This window comes from Bos indicus, chromosome 11 (genome assembly GCF_029378745.1).
Source record: "Bos indicus isolate NIAB-ARS_2022 breed Sahiwal x Tharparkar chromosome 11, NIAB-ARS_B.indTharparkar_mat_pri_1.0, whole genome shotgun sequence".
NCBI classification, from domain to species: domain Eukaryota; kingdom Metazoa; phylum Chordata; class Mammalia; order Artiodactyla; family Bovidae; genus Bos; species Bos indicus.
In genome coordinates this window covers 96,948,232-96,972,345 of record NC_091770.1, presented here as the reverse complement: position 1 = coordinate 96,972,345, position 24,114 = coordinate 96,948,232, and the positions used below count along the sequence as shown (strand labels likewise).

The window sequence follows — 24,114 nt, the reverse complement described above, 5'->3', positions numbered from 1 at the left end:
CCCAGCCTCTGCCTTCTTTAAGCCGAGACTTTTTTTTTTTAACAAAATGAAGCAGCGTTGACTGTTCCGTGTTATCATGTAAAACCTTCCGTCTTATTACTTTAAGTAATACACACATTAAAAAGAGAGCTTCTTTTTCTAAGAAGTAAACTTGAGTGAAAGCGTCTTTCTCAGAGGGCTGCCCCACCCCGAGGTCCCTTCTTGTGCCTGGAACACACCCTTAATGTGGAAGGGAGACGCCGGGCCGGCCAGCGAGGACCCGGGCCCCACCTGCCCCATCCTGGGGAGCTTGCTTACCTCTTTTTCAATTTCTGCCAGAGATTTGATGGTGATTCCCAGGAGATCAAAGGGCTGCATCTGAAAATACATCGAGTCATCCTCTTACGTGGCTGGAAAAATTGCTGCTTCACATTTGCTCTTCTTCACAACTGCGACACTTCAAACCCCACTGCGATCTGGTGTTTTCTCCACTCCTTTGCCACAGAAACCATCAGTGTGACTCCACAGTGCTGCAGGAGCAGACTCAGAAAACCTGGCTGCCGCCGGGCCCCTTCTGGTGGGGACTCCTGCTTAGGCACCCAGGTCGGGGGCGGTCACAGCGCTCCTGAAAGACCATCGCTGTCACCAGTCATTTCTGCCTCTCGTCTCTCTCTGACTGCACCCCCATAACCCTCCCCGGAAAGGCCAGTATGCTCTTTCTGCAGCCAGGGGGATGCAGGTACCCACGGCTTCACTACACTGCCCTGACCACCCCCGCCTGTGTGTTGGAACAGGTCTGAGGAACTCTGGGGAGGCAGGCAGCCCATTTCTTGCCTGGGACTCCTTAACATCAGGGAAGGGGGTGGAGGGAATTCTAGGTCATTTAAAATGCCAGGTGAATGAACTAACCAACTGCCTATCAATGGTCATTTGAGAAATCAACAGTGGTGGAAAATAATAACACCATTTTAATGGGGTGTTTGTTTCTAAAACGTCATAGAGATGGGGACCTTTCTTCTTTGAAAACACTGGCTTTTCCACAGCCAGCATGAAAAATTAAACCACAGGGCAACGAGAGTCAGCTGGAGGCCCAGAGAAGCCTGGGCTGAAGCACCCGGTGAGGGGCAGAGGGAGCCCTGTCTCCAAGGTCCCTGGCCAGGGTCCCCTCTGGGATCCCCATGGTCTGTATTCCCAAGGCAGCTCTGTGGGGTTAGCAGCTGGGGGTGAACAGGTGAAACCCGAGAGTCGGATAAAACCCCCGGAGGCCTTCGTGGTTTTGAACTGCAGCCCAGAGGCAGGGGGCAAGAGCTGGAGTCTGAGCAGGGCCAGTGGGGGGATTCCCTGAAGGCCGGCTCTGAGCCCCAGGACCTGGATTCTGACGGGACTCAGTGCCTCCGCCTGCTTCTAGGTGGGATGTAGCAGGACAGGTTAATCCCTCCATCAACCTCCTCTCTGGTTACAAAGCATCGGTGGGCGGGCCCCTCCTGGCCAGGCCGGGCTGCCGGGAGATTAGAGAGAGAAGCGAGGGGAAGCGCTGGACTTGGCCCGTGGCCGCCTGCCTGAGCACTCGCTGAGTTGGCAGAGCCCGGACTTGGGACAGGGCCACCGAATTAGGCTCTCGGCTCCTGGAGCTGCGCTGCCTGCGACCACAAAACAGTTTGGCTTTCTCCTGCTGCCAGCCCGCGCGGCGTGAGCATGGGGCCGCCTGCCCACACGGCCCGGGATCCAGCGGTGGTCCAGCTGTTGTATCATTAGGCTCTAACTGCCCCACTAAACTTGCCCGCTTGGAGCTGCAGCGCAGGACAGAATGGCCTCTCCAACTGCGCGGGCGGGAGAGGTGCCAGCGTCTCCATGGCAACACAGCCAAGTGGAGTGAGTGGTCGGCTGAAGTTACACAGGCTCCTCGTGTCAACATCACGGGCGTGTATTTTTCTTTTTTTTTTTCAAGATTAAGCTGCTTACCAGAAGGGTTCAGAGGAGGCCTATTATATTTCATGAAAATGGAAACTCTAGGGCAGGTCAGATCACAAGCTGGGTGGTTTTAAACTGGATCCAAGAAAAACACTTTTGCTTGAAGGACTCCGAGCTGGTGCCCAAACCAGGGCTGTCATGTTTATTAACTACTCAAGAGCAAACTTCTGCAGCAAGGATTTGAAAAAAATCCAGAAACAAGTCTACTGAGCCCGCAGACCAGGCCTGCACCACTGAGGGGTGCAGGCACCGCCGGAGACAGGGCACAGGGGTGCCAGATGGGCCCTGCAAGGCCGTGCATGCCTCTCAAGGTGTGGGGTCTGGCCTTCAGGTCTGGCTAGTTCACTCATCCCTCTGTCACTAAAGACGGTTTGGGGGCCCAGCCTGGCCTCGGTTCCCTCTCGTGTACCGTGGGGTCTGGGTTGGCCTGCCGTGGGCGATGGACCCACAGCTGCCGGGCAGCTGCCTGCGTGAACAGGCCCAGCCCTGCCATTCAGACGCCTGTGACTCAGAGCAGAGAATGTGGTCATCACAGGATGCGGCAATGACAATGGGAAAGGGTATAGCAGCTTGCTTTCTGCTGAACGTTGTCAATGTTAAATAAAAAAGAGCAGAAATTAACAAGGTGAGCTTGGAAACCAGGAACATGTACAGCCAGCGAGGTTCAGAACAATTCACCATCACAGCTGAATCAAGAAGCCTCGGCTGTGGTTGCGTCTGAGTGTGTCTGTTCGTCTGTCTTGCTCCCTCCCCACCCTTATCCTTTCTTTTCTCTCACTTATCAAGAACCTTCTAGGCACAGCTACAGAGTCCTGCTCTTGAGCTTCCGGTGGTGGGGGGTGAGGCACAAAGGTAGCGATGGATGATTCTGGCAAGGGAGGGGTTTGGGGGCTGCCAAGATGGCCCTGCAGCGCTGTGAAGAGAAGGGCTTAGGCTAGGGGTGGAGGGAGCTGAGGGGGAGGGCAATCATGCAAGAAACTTACACTTTCTGGAACACAAGAAAACTTCTCTGAAATCATAAAAGGCACACCATCCATGGCTGCAAAAGAAAAGGGGGAAAAAAAAGTGAAAATAAATGGCATTGCAGATCCACTGACGTTCAGTAACTTGAGCTATTGACACGGACAGTACAGGGCGGTCAGGGGCTGGAGCCGGCTGACACGTGCACAGGTGAGTGGGGCCGAGGGCGACGTGTGCCCAGGTACCATCCGTGCTCCCAGGACACACACCTGGTGAGCGAGGCAGACACCCAGAGGGAAGTACAGACAGGAACTGTGAGAGCAAGGACAGTCTGGAGCCCACCCAGGGTCCCAGCTGTGAGTGGGGGGAGCTACTGAGGGGCTGGGAGCAGGACAGAGGTTCACAGGGTGGAAGGGACAAGGCTGGGGGCTCGGGGTGGAGGCGGGCAGTGAGTGTGTTCATGAGGTGCCCTCCTGGCCGAGTCCTGATCACAGCCAGGCTGTCAGGCTCACAGGAAAGGTCCAGGTTTGGGGGGAAAGAGTGGTTCTGGAGTCAAAAAGATTGGGTTGAACCCTGGCCACGACCTTGGGTGTGCTTGGGTTTAAAAGGAGGGCAGTGCGGCCTGTGTAGGAGTTGGTGTGAGCTGTCCATGTGAGCTCGGCAGGTGGGCCTATGCAGCCACCACTGCTGGCTCCTGGTCTTTTAGGGCTGCATGGAGGCTCAACTGTCTGCTCAGTGTTCAGAGGACACAGAAGCGGTGGGAATGGGCCCCCAAAAGGGAAAACAGGGAAGGCAGGGGTCAGGGGTTCAGGTTCTTTCCCGCCGCCCTGCATCCACAGTGTCCCCAGGTCATCATCGCCACCAAGTCATGACCTGGGGCTGCCCCTCTTCTCCTGGGATGAGGGATTCCTACGTCCATGTGGAAACCCTGGCACCCAGGGAAACAGGTCACCCTGGACAGAGCGTGACACAGGCGCTCCTAGTGTGAAGGCTGGGCAGCCACAGGCTTGGGAGATGGGCAGGGGCTTCTCCCGGGGTCCAGCGTCCCCATCAGCCCCGAGCAGGGGCCAAACTGGCCTCGCTAGTCCCAGCCACAGGCACGGCATGGGGGGGCCTCACGGTTTTCTGGTGAGTTGTGGTTACGGAAAGATGTGGAGTGATGAGTTAGTTCCCTGGAAATGAAGGTCCCCACTTTCCCTGTCGTCTCGGGGTTGGAGGGCCTTGTCTGGGACACTGGTGGTGGACAATGGTTTTTCTTTTTTTTAGTCCTAAGAAATAGAGAGTCGCAGAAGCAGAAAGAAGAAAAGGAAGTAAGCAAAGAATTCTGGGACAAATCCTCTCTGATCAACAAGATGAGCCAAATGTCTCATTTTAAGCTACTTCCATCATTTCTGGGGAGGGAGAAAATGGACCTTCTCTGGGAAGTATGAAAAGGAACTAGCTCGGCCGGCTACCCTGGATCAGCCGGGGGTGGACCTTGGGCCAGCTCCCCGCAGCCGGCCCTACTACGGCATGGGACACCCCCTCCTTTCCTGGGAGGGCTGCCTGGGCCATGGGGCTCGGACAGAGATATCTGTGGTCAGAGACCTTGCATCACAGAGGCCCCGGGGACCTGCCCTCCCTGCCTGGAGACCCAGCTAAGCACTGGGGACAGTGTGACACCTCCCCAGGAAGGAGCAGGGAGCCCACTGTCACCTTAAGCAGTATGTCATATACACAAATATACTAAGGAAATCTGAGCACCTACACGCATTCTACATGCATGGAGAGGGAAATGGCAACCCACTCCAGGATTCTTGCCTGGAGAATCCCATGGACGGAGGAGCCTGGTGGGCTACAGTCCATGGGGTCACAAAGAGCCGGACATGACTGAAGTGACACAGCCATGCATGCGCATTCACAGCTGGAAAATACAGCCCTTAACAGATGATCCCTGAAAGGCTGCGATGCCTTCTAGAATAGACAGGACAAGGCCCACTCAGAACCCAAGGGAAGGGCCAAGCTCCCTTCCCCGCAGTTGCCACCATCCATCCACCGTGGCTGGAAGTCAAGGCTCACCTCACGTGGCACTCTGACCCTGGCTGCTTCCTGATGCAGGCCAGTGGACATGCAGCACTGGCAGCATTTCTGATCACTCGCAGACAGGTGGTCAGGGGCCACATAGGTGGAAGCAGTGACTCTAGTCTCTGGCCCTCCTATGAGGGATACTTGCTATTTCTGACAGCAAACCTGCTTCTTCCACACCAGGGCCTTTCATGGTTTTGATAATACTACATGCTCGCCAAGTGTCTAGCTGGCCTTTGGCCAGCTCTTTTCCAACAGACCTACGGGCCAGGAGGTGACTATGTGCGCCAACAGCCCCAAGTCACACCCACCACTGTCCTCTGGACCCACACTTCCCTCCATAGTCAGTCCCCTCGTCATGAAGCCACCGCCCACATCCTGCCCACCCCATGTCAGATGCTGGGAACCACAGCCTACTTTACCTGTCCCTCAAACTCTCAAAGCCCCTGTGGTCACCTGCCCTGGCTGCATTCCTGGGCTGGGAACCCTGTCTGGTCATTCACTGGGCTTTCTGCCCATCATTGTGTCTGGAGGTTCTGGAAAGATATGATGAAGATTGCCCTTCTCACTGGTGACATCTGTTTCCATCAAAATGTCAATGTCTGTTCTGTGAACTTGTGTTCTGAAAATGTGGTATGCTGACCTGCAAGGGCCGGATTACTACAGGAAATGAGAGTCCTGGGGAGCACTGGGCAGGAGTGAGAGACACGAGGCTGGAGTCACAGCTGCACCCAAAGGGAAGGGACAGGAATTGCCAAGGAGGGGTGCTCCCTTCCCCCCCTTCACCCTGTGTCCACCCCCGTCCCTCCACCATCCCTCTGGGGTCAGCTCAGCATGTCCTCTTGCAGGACGCTGTCCCTGAAGTCCTGCCTGCCCCGCTGGGTGCCTGGCTAGGGCCGCGTCTCCTCTGCTGGCCATGGGCCTCTGACTGTCCACATCTGAGTCAGCTCTGTGTTCCTATCCCAGCACAGGGGGTGCCTGGGGAGCTCAGCATTCCCTGTAACGGGGCTCCAGGCTGGGATACCTCTGGGGAGAAGGGAGGATGCATTCCCAAGACTGAGAAGCAAGAGGCAGTGTGAGGGTGGCCCTTAGCACAGTGGGGTGATGGCCTCCTGATGGGGTTGAGCAGCAGAGGGGCTGCTGTGGAGAACCACGCAGACCTAATCCCACCTTGAGGGGAGCCGTCTGGGGAGGGAGAGAGAGATGAGAATCTGGGGATAAGTTTCCACCTCATCTTAAGGTTCAGGATGGGAAGATGGGCAGAGCCAGATACTCCTTGCATTCTTCTAGAGAACAGACTCTAACAGTCTTGGAGGAAAAGAGAGTGAATCCACGGGGTCCTGGGGGCAGAAGCTGCTGAATGGGCAGGCGCTGCCTCAAGAGGAACAGCCTCTGGGGTGACACGCTCGGACTCCCTGAAAAGGGGAGCCAGGTCCCCAGGAGCCGCTGAGAGTCTGCTGAACAGATGATCTGCCAACCAAGTTTCATTTATTTAAAAAAAAAAAAACCCTAGCATAGCCAAGATTATGGTAGGCTGAAAGAAGGCAGATTTGAGCAAAGCATTTGACAAATTTCTCACATTATCCGAACAGACAAGACAGATAAGTACGGTTGGACAATGTTAAGGGTAGGAGAATCCATAACTGGTTGGACTAGATGTTCAAGAAGCTGATTAATAGATTGACACTGACCTCAAGCAACCTCTCTGGAGGGTGCCCAGGGCGTTATCAATTACTTCAGTGAAGGCACGCAGAGTAGGCATATCCGATATGCGGCCGATGGGGACAGCCCACAGACTGGATAAGGGAGAGAAATCCAATAGAGATCTCAAGAAGTCAGGGTCATGGGCTAAATTTAATAGATGGAATTTGTTAAAGGTCAGTGTTAAGTCCTGTACCTTGGGTCCAAAATGCCAACTGCGTCAGATGGAATGAAAGAGATGTTCACGCTGGAATAACAGCAGAAGACACAAAAAAACACTTGTCTGTAGTGGAACAAGTCAACAATGTGACCTGGCTGTTTAGAAGTTGGGAGCTGCCATTGTACGCGACAGCACAGCCGTCCCCATGCCAGGGTTGGGGAATCACCACCTTGGTCTGTTCTGGGCTCAACGGAGGGGTTCCATGCTGGGATTGCACTCTCAAGACCACTGTCCTGGACAGCTTGGTGAGGGACCTGAGGCCAGCCCACAGGAGGGAAGGAGAGGAAGTCATCAGATCTGCTGCTGTAGGGAGGCCTGACCATACCCGGCACCCAAGAGCCCAGTGTCCCGCATGCGAGAAGAAGTGCAGCTAGATGGGTTCTGGTCCAGACAGAAGAGGGGCTTCCCTGGTGGCTCAGCAGTAAAGAACCTGCCCGGCAATGCATGAGACGCAGGTTTGATTCCTGGGTCAGGAAGAGGCCCTGGAGAAGGAAATGGCAACCCACTCCAGTATTCTTGCCTGGGAAATCCCATGGGCAGAGCAACCTGGTGGGCTACAGTCTATGGGGTCGCACAGAGTCGGATACGACTGAGTGACTGAACAGCCGCCATCACCAGATAAGAGAAGCCTTGGAGGTGAACATGGTCAAGCGTCTGCACGTGTTCTGAGAGCTGTCACAAGAAGAGGGGCTGGCGTCAGGGCACGATTTCCGGGGGAGACCTTGTCCTCCTCTGGAGAAGCCGGAAGGAAGGGCACAGCACTGGCTGAGAAAGTTCCAGACACACGGCCACTTGTCAGGGGGTTAGAGAGGGATCTTGTGTATCGGTAGAAAAGCTGATCTGTGGGACTGCTACATCCCCTTCTAATTCCAGGACATCCATCTCTATTCTCCCTATCTGGGCAGCTTTTCCACATTTTAAGATATCTAGAGGCTTGTGAGACATAATTCTTAAAATCAATGGTGCTCATTTTTTACATGTTCCAAAAGATCTCATAAATCATCGTCCGTGCTCCTCATGGGGGAGCACGTGTCTTCCTCACTGTGCTCTGGTGCTCTGTCCTCATCCCACTCCTCCCCCAGCCTTCAACCACTGCCGAGTCCCAGTCAGAGTGACACGCAGTGGAGGGGCTGAGGGGGAGCCGTGAGCAGGGGCAGCCCCCACAGAGCCACCACTCAGGGGGTACATGTTCGTTCCCCCCCTCACCAGGCCTCCCAGGCAGCCTGGGCTTGCACAAGGCTCTCACATGAACACAGCCTGACCGATCCATGGGCACAACCCAGAGGCAGGACACAGAGGTCTGTCCTTTCCTCACTGGCACTGAAGGTGGAGCTGCCGGGGCCCAGAGCAATCCATTGTCCCAGTCCCATGACCCCCTGAAACCTTGGATGTAGCAGAACTTCTCCCCTGCCCAAGTCTAGGCCAGAGAGAGTGTGAAGGAAAGGAAACCGCATTTACTGACCACACCCAAGAGAGCCAACGTGCACCAAATAACGTCCTCCACGATAGTCACGGGCAAGTTAACGTTTAAGGAACCCAAGGCTGAGGCGTTAGGGAGTTTGATGGGGCCAGGATTTGAGCCCAGGTGCCCAGCTGGCAGTGGCAATGCCATGGCTGTGGCAGGGAGGATGTGCAGCAGGTGTGTGGCCATCTCACCCCTCTGGGCCTTGGCCGCCCTGCCTGTAAAGCGGGGACCACAGGGCATCTGCCCAGGAGGGGCTTCTGTGCAGGCCCACAGCCCCGCGCCAGGCAGGCCACCTTTCAGGACTAGGACGAGTGCTCTCTTCGTCTTCTTCCTTCCCCCCGCCCCCTTTTTCTCTTTTTCCATTTTACTTTTGGTGGCAGTTTTAACAAAACGCTGATCCTCGGCACCGAGCGGCACACAGCAGATGAAAGCACGGATGTGCCGTGGGCTCCGCAGCGCAATTAGCATTCTCCTAAACAAACGAGCTTCAACAGAGCTGTAATTAAGCAGGCCTGTAATTAAGTATATGCCCTTTATCATAACGATCATGCTTAAAAATGGCATGATGCATGGAACTCTGTTATTAATGCTGTAATCCCAAACTGAAGTGCGACTACATAGAAATCAGCGTGTCAGGCCTGTCACCGGAGTGTTTGTAAAATACATTACAGAAAAAAACCCAGGAAACAATGAGCTCATTCAACTGTTCTTTTTACAATCAGGCACTACAAGTCAAGAGGATTGTGAATGCTTACAGGATCTGCAAGGTTTAAACAAATAAAGCTCTAATCTGCTACTATATTAATACCACTCCCTCTTCTAAAGACGGAAAGGAGGTGGGGGGGGCAGTTATTTATTTATTTTTTTCCCAACTGACCGTGCTACCTGCCTTCGCTTTCCTTGGGGGAAGAAGTCCGATTTGCATGTCATTTCTGTTTGGACATAAATTGGATTCGTTTGCACAGACACCTCTGCCATGAATCTGCGGGAACTCTGCCTGGCAACAAGAGAGGGCCATAGGTCCTGCGTATGGGAACTATAATTTTACTTGCCAAGGCAATCCCTCGGTGCCTTCCCTTCATTCTCGCCTCCACACACACATACCTTTGGACTTCTGCAGGCTCAACACAAACCCACTGCTGACCAGCTCCCAAAGGCACCGGGCCCAGGACCAGCTGATGCCTTCCTCAAAGAGGAAATACTCCAACTGACACATGAATTACTTCCAGCACACTCGATCCAGAGATTCATAAAGTCATAGGTTAAAATGTGACCCTCATGCTGGGAAAGACTGAAGGCAGGAGGAGAAGCGGGCGACAGGGGACGAGATGGTTGGATGCCATCACCAACTCTATGGACATGAATTTGAGCAAACTCCAGGAGATGGTAAATGACAGGGAAGCCTGTCGTGCTGCAGTCCAGGGGGTCGCAGAGTCGGACACGACTTAAGAGACTGAACAACAATGGCGAAAATGTAAAATTTTTAAAAAGACTCCACCACCAGCATCTCAACTGTCATCTGCTTACAGCTGCCAAGTGGTGTTAAGTGAGCTCAGTTGTGCTTCCTCAGAAGTCCTCGCAGAGATGAGGGTGAACAACGTGACTTATTGGCAGGCAGTCATTTTCACAATAAAATTACATGCAGTTGGAATGGTGGGAGGCCTTTAATTCTGTGTACCTGCTTGGGGCTCAGAGCTGTAAATAATCAGCAACCCGGCCCTTTCTTTCCCCCTTTCCTAGGGCATTTCAAAAGTCCTTTACAGTCTGTGATGGGAAAATGCCAACAACTCAAGATCTCAGGGCCATTTCTCAAAACTCATTTGCAAACCAAAACGGCCAAGCCTGGTCTGCTTTCTCTGATTTCACTTTGGGGAAATTCCTTGGAAGATATTTGTGGACGCCCCAGAGCTGTCTGCTAGGTGACATTCCAATTGAGTTTACACAAGGCCAACAGCTTCCTTCTGGATCCCCATAGTAATCAGTTTAGCCACGTTACTTGTAAGCCAAAAGCACTGCTTTATCGGCCACAACCAGAGCCTCCCAAGTCCCATGCATGACGCAGCTCCGTGGGAGGAAGGAGGCAACTGTCCTCGTGGAGGAGGACAGGCACGCCTGGTCCGCAGTACACTGCTGGGAAGAGGCTGGGGGCCTGTGGCAGGCACCCCCTTGCCCACACCTCTGACTCAGGACAAGCATGTCATCTCTCTGAGCCTGCTTCTTGACTGCAGAAGGAAGGAAGTCATACCTGGACGGCTGCAAAGTTTAAATGAGGTTAAAAACGTAAAGCCCCAGGTACAAACTAAGTCCTCAGTAACTATCAACAGCCCTGCACTAGATGGAAAAGCCGTCTAAGATAGACCTTTCTTTCTCTCTGCTTTTACATAAAAACACAACTGCATCCACATTCAATTACGTAATCTGAGGCCAAAGGCTTTTGGGGGTGCAGAGGCAAAGCCTGCCCGGGACGGCCTCCCTGGGTGCCCCGACCTCGGCTCTCCTGGTGTCTGCCGTCCCTACAGTCACAGGTCAAGCTCACCTGTGAGAGCAAGGCCCATGCTGGTCCAGATGCTAAACGTCCCCTGGAAAAGAGCCCCCAAAGCCAAGAGAACAAAACTGCCCCTGGGTGTCAGGAGGCTAATTTTACCAGGTTAGGCAGAAAGCAACAGTTAGAACTGGACGTGGAACAACAGACTAGTTCCAAATAGGAAAAGGAGTACGTCAAGGCTGTATATTGTCACCCTGCTTATTTAACTTATATGCAGAGTACATCATGAGAAATGCTGGGCTGGAGAAAGCACAAACTAGAATCAAGATTGCCGGGAGAAATATCAATAACGTCAGATATGCAGATGACATCACCCTTATGGCAGAAAGTGAAGAGGAACTAAAAAGCCTCTTGATGAAAGTGAGAGAGGAGAGTGAAAAAGTTGGCTTAAAGCTCAACATTCAGAAAACGAAGATCACGGCATCTGGTCCCACCACTGCATGGGAAATAGATGGGGAAACAGTGGAAACAGTGGTTGACTTTATTTTGGGGGGCTCCAAAATCACTGCAGATGGTGACTGCAGCCATGAAATTAAAAGACGCTTACTCCTTGGAAGGAAAGTTATGACCAACCTAGACAGCATATTGAAAAGCAGAGACATTACTTTGCCAACAAAGGTCCGTCTAGTCAAGGCTATGGTTTTTCCAATGGTCATGTATGGATGTGAGAGTTGAACTGTGAAGAAAGCTGAGCGCCGAAGAATTGATGCTTCTGAACCATGGTGTTGGAGAAGACTTTTGAGAGTCCCTTGGACTGCAAGGAGATCCAACCAGTCCATCCTAAAGGAGATCAGTCATGGGTGTTCATTGGAAGGACTGATGCTAAAGCTGAAACTCCAATACTTTGGCCACCTCATGTGAAGAGTTGACTCACTGGAAAAGACCCTTATGCTGGGAGGGGTTGGGGGCAGGAGGAGAAGGGGACGACAGAGGATGAGATGGCTGAATGGTATCACCGACTCGATGGACATGAGTTTGAGCAAACTCCGGGAGTTGGTGATGGACAGGGAGGCCTGGCGTGCTGTGATTCATGGGGTTGCAAAGAGTCGGACACGACTGAGCGACTGAACCGAACTGAGGCAGAAATACGGCACTTTTCAAATAAAGATGCCTTCACGCCACAAATGAAGGTCTCTAAGGTTCTATTTTGTGTGGGTAATTAGGAAGTCCCCCCATATCTCTGCCCCTACCTTCCAAATGCACAGCACCTGACGATAACTGTCACTTCAGTCCTATAGCCTGCTTCACTTTTCTGCATCCCCACATCCTAGGAGGAGTCTGGGGGCCCTCCAGCCCTCTTGCCCCACCATTCCAAGAAGCACCCCAGAGGGCCCCAGGGGCTGTGCAGGAGGACCCTCAAGGGTCTCTGCTGGGCGGTGGGAGCCCATGCAGCTGGGCGGTGGGAGCCCATGCAGCTGGGCCATGGGTGGCTGCCACGCCCACCACGCCCTCGAAATACATGAAGGAGAACACCCTCACTCGGCTGCAGAAAGTGAAAAGTGAAGTTGCTCAGTCGTGTCTGACTCTTTGAGACCCCATGGACCGTAGCCTACCAGGCTCCTCCATCCATGGGATTTTCCAGGCAAGAATACTGGAGTGGGTTGCCATTTCCTTCTCCAGGAGATCTTCCGGACCCAGGGATTGAACCCGGATCTCCTGCACTGGAGGCAGACGCTTTACCATCTGAGCCACCAGGGAAGTATAAAACTCTGTAAGTACTTCAAGGCTTGGGGCAGGGACCAACTGCATTTCCCTCAAAGTAAAGATAAAATCCAGTTAAGCGACACCTGCCCCCGTGGCTTGTTGAGGAGCTCCCGGGCGGGTCACTATCACCATGTGTTCACACCTGCTTCCCCAGCGTACACACACAAAATCTCCTCCATGAGCTCGAGAGCAACACAAGGGCCTCTGTGAGTGCAGAACAAGAGGCAGAAACGAGGGGCCAGCCCAGGGGTACTGCCACCAGGGGCAAGCATGTTGCTCAGGGAGGTGGGCGAGGTCTAAACCGAGCCGGTCAACCCACAGCCACTGTCCTGTGACTGAGGCCAAGCCTTGATGGGGACGGGACAGACCTGGAATGGTCGGACCCAGCGCAGGAGATGAACTTTGTTCTCCAGGGCTCTTCCCACTGTCTCAAAACCAACTCATACATATTTTTAAGTTTTCTTTTTCTCAACCTCTCAATAAATGAATGTTTTCTAAAGAAACAATTCCAATAGTCCAGTTACGTGAAAGTGCCCCTTGACTGCAGAGCCCTGTCCTCTGGGGCAGCCGGGGTAGTGGTCTGCATATGGCCCCTGCAGTCCCTCCATTTCCTGTGTTTGCCTATTAGCTTGCAAGTCAAGAAGAAATGTAGCATTTTTTTGGGTATAGGCTTCTCTGGTGGCTCAGACAGTAAAGAATCTGCCTGCTAATGCAGGAGACCCAGGTTTAATTCCTGGGTCAGGAAGATCCCCTGGAGAAGGGAATGGCTACCTACACCAGTGTTCTTGCCTGGAGAATTCCATGGACAGAGGAGCCTAGCAAGCTACAGCCCAGGCAAAGACTTCATGACTGAAGCGACTAACACTTTCACTTTTTCCTTTTTCATTGGTGTTTTTAACAAAAGTAGCATTACAGCATAACTGACTGTTCTGCAGTTTGTTTTTTCCACCTGTCAGAGAACTTGTGTTGGGGTGGCTACAGATCTATCCCAGTCTTTGTTACAGCTGCACCGAAAAAAGGGTGGAGACAACGGAGGGCCAGCTCACAAGGAGCCTTGACTGCCATCTACAGTGGCCTGAATGTCCCCGTGAGGCCCCTGGGAAAGCACTGAAGGGTTCTGAGCTGGAAAGGACCTATCATGTTTATATTTTAGGGATGTCTCCCATGCTGCGATGAGAGTAAGGCTGGAGGTGGGGCAACCTGGAGGAGGTTCTGACAGCAAATCACGGGATGCTGGGGGCCTGGGCTAGGACTGTGACAGTGAGAACAGAGGGGAGGGGACAGGGGGAGGGATATTTAGATGGCACAATCAAGAGATGCGGCGATGGGCTATGGAGGAGCAAGGGCAGAGGAGTCAAGGGTGCTTCTGAGGTGTTCTGAGGTTCAAACAGTTGGGAGAAAGGGTGCTGGGCATGGATGTGGGGGCGGGGGCGGGAAGTGCAGGGCGAGCTGGAGGGTCCCATTTTGGATGTGTGAAGTCTGAAGGGCTTGTGAGACATCCAAGGGAAGACACTGGCCAACATGGTGCGGAAACAAGCACCAGGAGTGCAAGGCTGGTTGGTGAGGACTGCCCGGATACAAGTACAGGAAGGAGACCTAAGGGAGTGTTTGGCTGTTACCTGCATCGTGATAACTGAGGACAGGTGGGCCCAGGATGGAACACTGAAGGATGCTGACTGTTAATGTGCAGGCTGCGGCAGAGAAGTTGGCAAAATGACGGGAAGAAGACGAGAATGTACTCTCAAAGTAGATGTGTCAGCAGGAACCTGGTTTTAATAAGCAGATACGTGTCTATGGGTATACTTTGGCTTTGCAGATAGGTTCGTTTGTGCCACATTCTAGATTCCACTTATAAGTGAAGTCATACGGTATTTATCTTTCTCTGTCTGACTTACTTTACTTAGTATGATAATCTCTAGTTGCATCCATGTTGCTGCAAATGGCAACATTCCATTCTTTTTTATGGCTGACTGGTATTCCATTGTGGGTTTCCCAGGTGGTACAGTGGTAAAGAATCTGCCTGCCAATGCAAGAGATGCAAGAGACATGGGTTCAATCCCTGGGTTGGGAAGGTATCCTGGAGGAGGAAATGGCAACCTGCTCCAGTAGTCTTGCCTGGAAAATTCCATGGACAGGGGAGCCTGGCGAGCTACAGTCCTTGCCATCACAAAGAGCTGGACACGACTGAGTGACTGAACACAGTATTCCACCGTACACAGAACAGACTTGTGGTTGCCGAGCGGGAGAGGGAGGGCAAGAGGGATGGACTGGGAGTTCCGGGTTACTAGATGCAGACTACCGCGCTTAGAACGGATAAACAACAAGGTCCTGCCGTACAGCACGGGAACTATATCCAATCTCCTTGTATAAACCATAGTGGGAAACAATATCAAAAAAAAAAAAAAAGAATGGATACATGTGTATAACCAAGTCAGTCCTGAATATTCATTGGAAGGACTGATGCTGAGGCTGAAGCTCCAATACTTTCACCACCTGATGTGAAGAACTGACTCACTGGAAAAGACCCTGATGCTGAGAAAGATTGAAGGCAGGAGGAGAAGGGGACGACACAGGATGAGATGGTTGGATGGCATCACTGACTTGATGGACATGATTTTGAGTAAGCTCCAGGAGTTGGTGATGAACAGAGAAGCCTGGCATGCGGCAGTCCATAGGGTTGCAAAGAGTTGGATACGACTGAGCAACTGAACTGAGTCACTCTGCTGTACAGCAGAAATTAGCACACCACTGTAAATCAACTATACTTCAAAAGAAGAAAATCAGCTACAGAGGTGAACACATGTAGATATGTATATGTATATACATACACACATTTACATGTATGTGTATGTGCCCCAACACACACACATGTAATACACTTCTATTTCCTGGGGCCAGAGAAGCAGTGGCACCTGGAAAGTGATGAGAATGCCCAGTGCCCCGATTTGGGATTCCAGGATTCTTCTCTAAAAGAAATGGGGCTCTTTGGAGAAGTGGCCAATTGAGTGCTGGGCAGGGAAGGAACACGTAACATCTTGTTGTACCAGAAAGTAAAGACTTTCTCAAAGAACGAGGGGAAAGCAGCAGAAGGTCGGGCCTCCCTTCACAGTGATGAGCTTCAAAATAAATAATGGTAAGAATGAATACAAATCCATTAGTCCACATCAATATACACAAACTGGGGATAAGAGAAAACTCTTCTTTATAATAAAATGCCAACTAAGAAATACTGAGGGAAGGATGGAGTGACAAAATCAACAGATGCTAAAACTAGGAGGTGAAAATCTGATTTGGAATGAGCTGTTTACATAGTCTGGAGTATTTCCCACAACGTATGCGTTAATTACAAAAGGAAAAACAGAAACTTCATGGTGAAGAAACCTGGCAAACAGCACTTCAACCAGCAAAACTTCACCACGGCCGAGTCACACCCACATCACAGACCTCCTGATACGATACACCAAGAATAAGTAACAGTGAAGAGAACTGGCCGTGGAGCCAGGGGGCCCACATGGGGCCAGTCTGGTCTCAGCATCCTCATCTGAGTGAGTGAGCGGCTTGGGCTACATCAGCCACCTGGCTGGTGCTCACCTGGCAACTTTCAAAAATTGCTGCTGCTGCTGCTGTTTCTCCCTGGGAGGTTCTGCTTTACTTGGTCTGAGGAGGGGGACTGAGGCATCAGTCAGTCTTCAAAGCTCCCAGGTGGCCGCAGTGTGCAGCTAGGTCTGCACAGCCTTGGGCCACGAGATGATGTCAAAAATCTGCCCCAGCCTTGACCTTCTTCAGTCTCACAAACGGTAAGAATCACCCTAAGTATTAAATACGCATTGGTGATTGGAGACCTGGATTTAAGCTTCAGAAGAAACAATGGACGAAATCCACCCAGGCTGGCCCACTGTAGGTAACAGCTGATTTCTCTACCCTTCCTCTAGATTCTATGCAAAAAGCCTCAAAAGCAACAATCACGAAGGGTTATAGTAAGTTCTGGACCAGAGGCCTCCCCTCTCCTGGGGTTAAAGGGCAGAGAGAAGGTATCCAGGTTGTCCAGCACTGACCCATGCTCAGGGGAGCATTGCCCTGGGGTACCTGTCCAGGAGACAGCGTCAGGGACACTTACACATGCATCCATAGTTGGATGGTATCACCGATTGAATGGACATGAATTTGGGCAAACTTTGGGAGATGGTAAGGAACAGGGAGGCCTTGGGTGCTGTAGTCCCTGGGGTGGCAAAGAGTCGGACACAACTTGGTGACTGAACAAGAATTAAGCCTCTGCATGGCCCCATGAGTGTCACCACCCCGGCTCTGCAAAGGGCTCCAGAGCCCAGAAGGGAGGGGCCAGGTCAGGGCCACAAAACTGGTGCAGAAATGGGGACACCTCCCTGCGTGGCATGAAGCAGTCAGAGAAGGATGGGAGCAGAAAGCCGCAGTCAGGAAGGGTGAGCACCAGGATGGAAGGTACGCCGAGTGGAGGCTGTGAAGCGGCCAGCACAGGGCGGGCAGTGGTGATGGGTGGGGGGGGTCTCCACAGGGTCTTCTGAGCACTTGCCCCAGGGATATAACACTTGTGGCCAAGACACATCCACCCCAGGGATCTTTGGAGCTGGCTTCAGTGCAGGACTCCTCATGTAATTCCTTTTTGTGAACTCTTCAATTGTTTCCTCAAGTTTAAAGGTTGATATCCAAAGGTCTTAGCCCGGGCCCTGGCAAGCTGACCCCAACCTAGCTTTGCAGTCTCCCCCACCGGCTCCGTACACCTTGAGATCTAATTACTGTAACCTGTTTGCCACTTCTGACCAAGCCAGGCCTTCTGTTTACCATGCACCCGGCTCCTTGCTCTGTGCTCTGCCTGGAGAGCCCATTCCTGCCTGTGAACCCCTAAACCGGCTGAAAGTTACCCCTCTGGGTCACCTCCTGAGCTGTCACTCGTTGGAGTCAACGGCCTTGCTCCCAGTACTACTCTGCTCCTGTAACCCACCCCAGTGCCTTTCCCCAGATCAGGAGCTCCCTGCTAGCCCGGGGCCTGCAAGGACGTGGCAACCCTGGAAAACGAGGGAAGGCCGGCGTTCCTGAAGGAAGCTGTGTTTCCAGATGAGAATTCTCTAGTAGGACTCTATGAAAAGGGACATTCTAATTCCTTTTCTTCTGATTCCACGATCAATGAGTAACCTGTTAATTAACTGTTTATTTGCCCAAGTACTTTAATGATAAGACAACTGGCTAGAGCATCACACAGCTAGAAAGGTATACGTTATAAATTTTAAGATTTGGAAAGAGACTGCCCACAGGTTAAAGGAAAATGGAACAAAATGTGATCCTCTGGCTCCACAGCACACAGATGTCCTGATCTTGAGTAGTGGGATCGCGTTCACCAGGGCCTGGGCACCCCTGAGTGCAGGGGAGAACTCAGGATGAGCACCCTGGAGCCATGGCCTGAGCCACGAAGGGGCAGCCACCCCCGAAGGCCCCAAGTTTCATCCTCCCCAAGCTGCCGGGGGTTTCCAAAAGCCCAGGCACAGTGGCAGACAGAAATGGACCAAATGACGTGGGAAGTCTGGCAGCAATCGAAATCCAACCTGTTTAAGTAAGACCGCACTGCCGTGTGCCTTTGAACCAGGTCATAACTTTATAATAAAACTTAATTTGAAGAGAGGAAAAAAATCAAACCATTTCTCTGTCTTGCATTTTTCTCAAACACTGGAATTCCCAGTTAAAAACCGAAGGCCTGGCCTTCCTCCCCCTCACGTAGCCAGACCTGCAGCTTCTGGCTGAGGTGGGCAGGCTGCTGGTGCCCACGGAGAGTGTGCAATGACAGGAGATGACAAAACTGCACTCCGTAGCAGGCACGGGGCACAGGCGTGCCCATCGACCTGCCCAGAGGCGCCTTTCCAACCAGCGGGATGTTCAAGGGGCTCTTCCCTGGAAACAACTTCTCATGAGAACCATATATCACATGCCCCAAACTCAGCTCCGGCAGACAAGCTCCCAGGACCACGGTGATGTCAGAAAAAGGAGCAGCCAGAGACAAAACTGATGCCTAGGCTGACACCCGCTTTCATTTGGAATACTGGGGAGTGTCTCTGAAGTACAATGCCACCAAGTGCTCAGATTTCAGATTTAATATTAACCTTTAAAGGGCATGTCACAGAAATGTACTCTCTGAATACAGGTTGTGAGCTCACTTTGTAAGTCGATCACGGAAGCTGGGTGTGAGGCTGCCACCCGTCTCCGACTGCATCTGTCAGGGGCGTCTCCCTCTACCTGACAGTAATTCTAACCGAACCCAGCAGTCCCACAGACGAACAATTCACCACGGTTTGAGCTCAACCTTAAGGTTTAATAATAGAGCCCTGCTCATACTGCGCTCATTTCTAGAGCTGATGAACTTTCAGAGGCAACACGAGTTGAAATAATGAGTGCAGAGATGACAAAGAATTCTAATCCAAGGTTCTTTGAACTATCCGGTATAATAAGCACTTGTTCCTTTCTACAATGGGCACATAGAAAGAGAAATCTAAATAATAATTGCTGTAATTATCTTGAAAAACATGCAGAGATTAATGGTGATTATGAAAATCTGTATAATTGTTCCCTGAAATCATCACTGATGAAGTGGTATCTTGAAACGGCCGCAGAGGAGAACTTTTTTAACACCGAATGAACTCCATGTGGGCATGGCAACGTGACACTTTTGGCTTTCTCCCTGTTAAAACGTTACCCTGTGTTTATGAAATTGTTTTTCATCGTTTCCAAATACCCTGGCCTGCGTTTTAACTCTTCAGACCGGCGCCCTGAAAAGGTTCCAAGACTCCCTTAATGGGATGCATGGTGTCATTGTGGTTCAAAGCCCCAAGTTCAACTTGTTATTTATTCAAATAATTAATTACTCTTGTATCCATCGAGCAGTTTGTCATGACACATTAATGACTTGATAGACTTCTATGAACTGGTGAACACAGAACAGCAGAGCGTTTTTATCGTCATTTAATTTTAAAACGATCCTGTGTGAAATTATCTAGTCGTGAGTGATGGAAGCATAAAGAACAGAGTCAGCAAAGCCCCTTTTGGATCATTGCTTTATTAATGGTAACGTCAGGGAAATGAAAAATGCTAACATTGTCATATTCTGCTGCCGGGGCGGGGGGAGATGAATGGCTGGGGGAGTGGGCGAGGGTGCCGAGCGCTCCCTGCCAAGTGCACAAGTCCCTCCAGGCACCAGGTGGGGCAGGCCTTGCACACCCACACCCACCGACTCCGCGAAACCACCTCCACGCCAGTGCTCCCTTCTGAGTTTATGGCTCTCGACGTCTGTTGTACTTTGAGTGTGTGGTCTTTTGTTTTTAAACTTGAATTTTCTGCTACTGATATAAGGAACCCTCACAAAAGCATTTCGCTTTATTGCTTTGAACATTAAATGTTATTAATCCAATAGAAAAATGTTAAAGATATTGCTGTCACCTTTAAATGTGAAATGATATCAGGCGCTAAAGAAATGCTAGGTTAGGAGAAAAGATGCTCCCTTAGTTTCTTTTGAGCCTTGAGATAACCGTGCTGGCCTGATGAGAAGATAATATTTCTACGGGGCTCACAGCACAATATCTGCTTAAAAGACATTTCCTGTTCAGCTATGCTTTTTTTTTTTTTAATGTATAGTGAAAACTGTTTCTCAGTTGTTTTAATTACAAACTTGGGAATCTATGCAAACTACTCCCCAGCAGTGTGATTCACAGATAGGAGACAGCAATCCCTGAAGAGCTGCGGTGCTGCCTGTGGGTGGGAATCGCTCGCTACATGTGGCTGAGCCCACGAGGGGACCACGGTGGAGGCCACAGGCACTGTCCTGCCCTCCTTCGAGAGAGAAGCAAGCAAGGGTGGATCGGGTTCCCTCTTGCCTAGACAGAGCTTCCTGTTTCATTTTCCCAATCCTGGGGAAAGGCTCTACCACTCCCCATCTCTCACCCCCACCTGGGGGTCGCCTAGAGCCACAGGACCCTGCTCTTTCTCTCATACTTTTAAATTCCACTGTCCTCACGCACCTTGAGTCCAAAGTCCTTTAAATCCAAAGAGGGTGGTGGTGGCGGTTCAATCTCAATTGAACTGCCCTGTGCCAGGCCCTGGTCTGGGTGCTTTCCGTGTGTCGACTGATTTCTCATGACAACCCCATGGGGTTGTGTTATTATTATTAAATCACAGGAAGTGTAGCAGCAGTGGACTGCCCAGGCGGAACAGCTGAAAACACGGCTGGTGGGAGCTGAAACGGGAGTGAGGACTCCGAGGATAAAGTCAAAGGACACACAGGAAAGGTCCAAGCCAGCAGGCTGCTGGCCTGTCTGTGGAAAGGCCTACTTTTTCAGGTGAAGACACGTGGCTCAGGGTCTCGTGATTTTCACAGCAAGGTGGCCACAGAGCCAGAGCGCAGGTCCACGTTGCCTAAGACCCCAGGGCACCTCCTCCCATATCCTGCCTTGTTTTGCAGTAAGCGCTGGTCCCGCGTGGCGAGCAGGGCTTCTTTTTGCCCTGTCAGGGCAGTTTCGGAGCGGACTCACACAAGCAAACATGGCTTGATGGAACTCGCCCAGGTTTAGAGGCTGCAAGGGGTACCACAGATTTATGTGGGGGAGTGCCAGGGGGTCCTTGGGGACACAGGCTGGCAACCTCCAGAGCAGCTGAGTGAGCTCCAAGAGATCGCAGACGCCCCAGGCAGGAAACACAAGTGGTTTTCATAGGAGCCCTGATGGAGAGTCCAGGCAGATGACCCTGACCGCCAGGACACTGCTGCTCACCCAGGGCACCAGCTCACGCTCTTGGCCACGCACACCCTCTCTCTAAAGAGCAAACGACATCCCGCGAGAAGACAAGGGGCACCCTCATGGGCAACGTACTGGTCCAGACTGGTGGGGGGTGGGGGAGGCAGGGGGGGAGGGCTTTAAAGACTGTGTCTTCAGAGCTGGCCCCAGACTCTCCCACAGCAGGTTCTCAGACTTCCAGGTATGTCAGAATGGCCTGGGGGTGCTCATTAAAACTGCAGCTTCCTAGCCCCAAACCTCCAGAGACCGGCTCAGGAACCTAGAGACAATGGCAACAGGAGCGACTCCTCTCTGGGCTAGGATCCAGAGAGTGCTTCGCTGAGGGTTTCATGGGTGTAGCTCCGTGAAGCTTTTCTGCACGAGCAAGGCTCTCCGTTATCCATGTGGACTAACGGTGTCAGGGGGCGGGGGGGGTGGGGTGGTCAGCACTGGCCACAGCGGTCACTTGGAGAAAGCTGTCACAACCCTGTGAGGCAGATGGGATCACTCTGTCCTATGTCTGCGAGAAGCAAGAGAGCCCTGCTTCCAGTCGAAAGGGGAAGGCAGCACCGTCACCCACATTTAGCTCAGAAGACCGGCCTCTTGACACTCCTGTAAAATCTGGTGTCAAGTAACAGCAGTGCCAAAGCATAATCAGAGACTCTGTTCACTAGTGGATTATTCAGTATGTTGTTGTTCAGTAGTTCAGTTGTGTCCCACTCTTTGCCACCCCATGGACTGCCGCACGCCAGGCTTCTCTGTCTTTCACCATCTCCTAGAGTCTGCTCAAACTCATGTCCATTGAGTCAGTGATTGTATGTAACCATCTCATTCTCTGCCACCCTGTTCTTCTTTTGCCTTCAGTCTTTCCCAGCATCAGGGTCTTTTCCAGTGAGTCAGCTGTTTGCATGGAGCTTCAGCATCGGTCCTTCCAATGAATATTCAGGGTTGATTTCCTTTTGGATGGCTCATAGCTTCACTGGGTTACCCAGGTCCCTTTGCCACGACAAGGCTGTGATCCATAAGGGAGATTATTTGTTATGCTGTAATATAACTCTGGGAGTCTCTTTGGTTCAGACCCTCTGTGGACTGAGCCTCTAAAACTCACAAGCGAGAAGGAACTCAGGACAGTCCTTGGTTTCTCTGTCTCTGTATCTCTCTGTACTCAGATTTCTGAGTACTCAGGGTTTCTACGGCTTTTACCTTCAATATCAGGAAAAAGAGATTGACGTCACTTGTGGCTGTCTTTCTGGATTCCAGACTGAAGGCTTTTCTCTGTCTACCTTACTCAAAGTGAACTCGGCACACTCTGAAGTCAAGGAACTCAGCTCTCACTTGCTCACTTGAGACTCAAACTTCCCCCTTAAACCCCTCTGGGCTTCTCTTGAGTGAGGACTTCCAGAAGCTTGAAAATCTGTCCTGGAGTTTTTAAAGGAATCTTTTTGTCAGGACAAAGTGTGAAAGCCCATACTTCAGTAGGAACAAAGGGCTCAAAAAGATACACCTAAGTGATGTCTCCACTGGGAGGACTTCAGGGCTGTGGAGGTAATAACGGAGGAGGAAAAACTGCAGGCCAGAAGCAGATAATCTTCAGGAAATGCAGGTCAGGGCTTCCCCGGCGACTAAGTGGTAAAGGAATCCGCCTGCCAGTGCGGGAGGCATGGCTTCCATCGCTGGTCCAGGAAGACCCCCACGCTGCGGAGCAACTAAGCCCGTGAGCCACAACGATTGAGCCTGTGCTCTAGAGCCCGGGAGCTGTGACGACTGAGCCCACGGGCCACAAGTACTGCGGCTCTCATGCCCTAGAGCCGGTGCTCCTCAACAAGAGAAGCCAAGGCAACGAGAAGCCCGCACACGGCAACTAGAGAGGAGCTCCTGCTCTCCACAACTAGAGAAAACACCTGTGTAGCAACGAAGACCCACCACAGTCCAAAATAAATAACTAAATAAAATTGAAAAAAAAAAAAGAAAACGAAGTAAAGCAGGTCAGTAGGAAACCAGGGGCCTGTTCTTAAAAATACATTTCTTTCAAGTCCCAGGGAAGGGGTAATATTACATGAACTTAAAAAAAAAAAAAAACCCAGACCCCACAGGGGAACAGAAACCCTGCAGGTGGGCACAGCTCTAGGCCAGTGGGGAGGGACAGATGGGCCAGGCCAGGGAGCACTCACTGGAGTCTGAGCAGCTCCAGGTGGATGCCCGCAGGGCCTCGTGACTGGCCTCTGGGCCCCATACCCAGGATTTCCTTTGGTCTCCACCCTGTGCCCATGAGGCTGACCCTGGCCCAGTTTCACCAGGACGACACTGGGCTCAGAGAGGGTTACTGGCTTGCTCAGCGTGACCAGCAGGCTGGTAACAACGTCGAGTGTTGGATACGGGTCTCCTGACTGCCGTGTAATCATTTATTGGGTCAATGGAAGAACCATTTGAGCAGAGGCCTGGAAGAGACTCCGAATCCAAAATCAAAGGCCGCCTTTCAGTGAGAGAAAATTCAGGGCCCTGGGGACTGCAAGGACACAAATCATTAACAGTCTGCTTGGGGAGGGGTGAGGGGGGTGGCTTCCCTGGTGGCTCAGCTGGTAAAGAATCCGCCTGAAAGGTGGGAAACCTGGGTTTTCTCCCTGGGTTGGGAAGATCCCCTGGAGAAGGGAAAAGGCTACCCACTCCAGTATTCTGGCCTGGAGAATTCCGTGGCCAGAACAGCTATACACTCCATGCG

At 51.8% G+C, this 24,114-nt stretch overlaps 1 protein-coding gene across 10 annotated transcripts in view; it reads right to left on the bottom strand.

The window, feature by feature from the left end:
* Positions 1-24,114, bottom strand: part of MVB12B (multivesicular body subunit 12B) — a 202,119-nt gene that overhangs the window by 32,390 nt on the left and 145,615 nt on the right. For all 10 annotated transcript variants that reach the window (XM_070799247.1, XM_070799252.1, XM_070799246.1 and 7 more), the window contains 2 exons: positions 2,934-2,989; positions 298-357 (listed from right to left, as the gene is read on the bottom strand). In XM_070799247.1, coding sequence (XP_070655348.1) covers positions 298-357; positions 2,934-2,989 — 116 coding nt within the window. The remainder of the gene's footprint in view (positions 1-297; positions 358-2,933; positions 2,990-24,114) is intronic.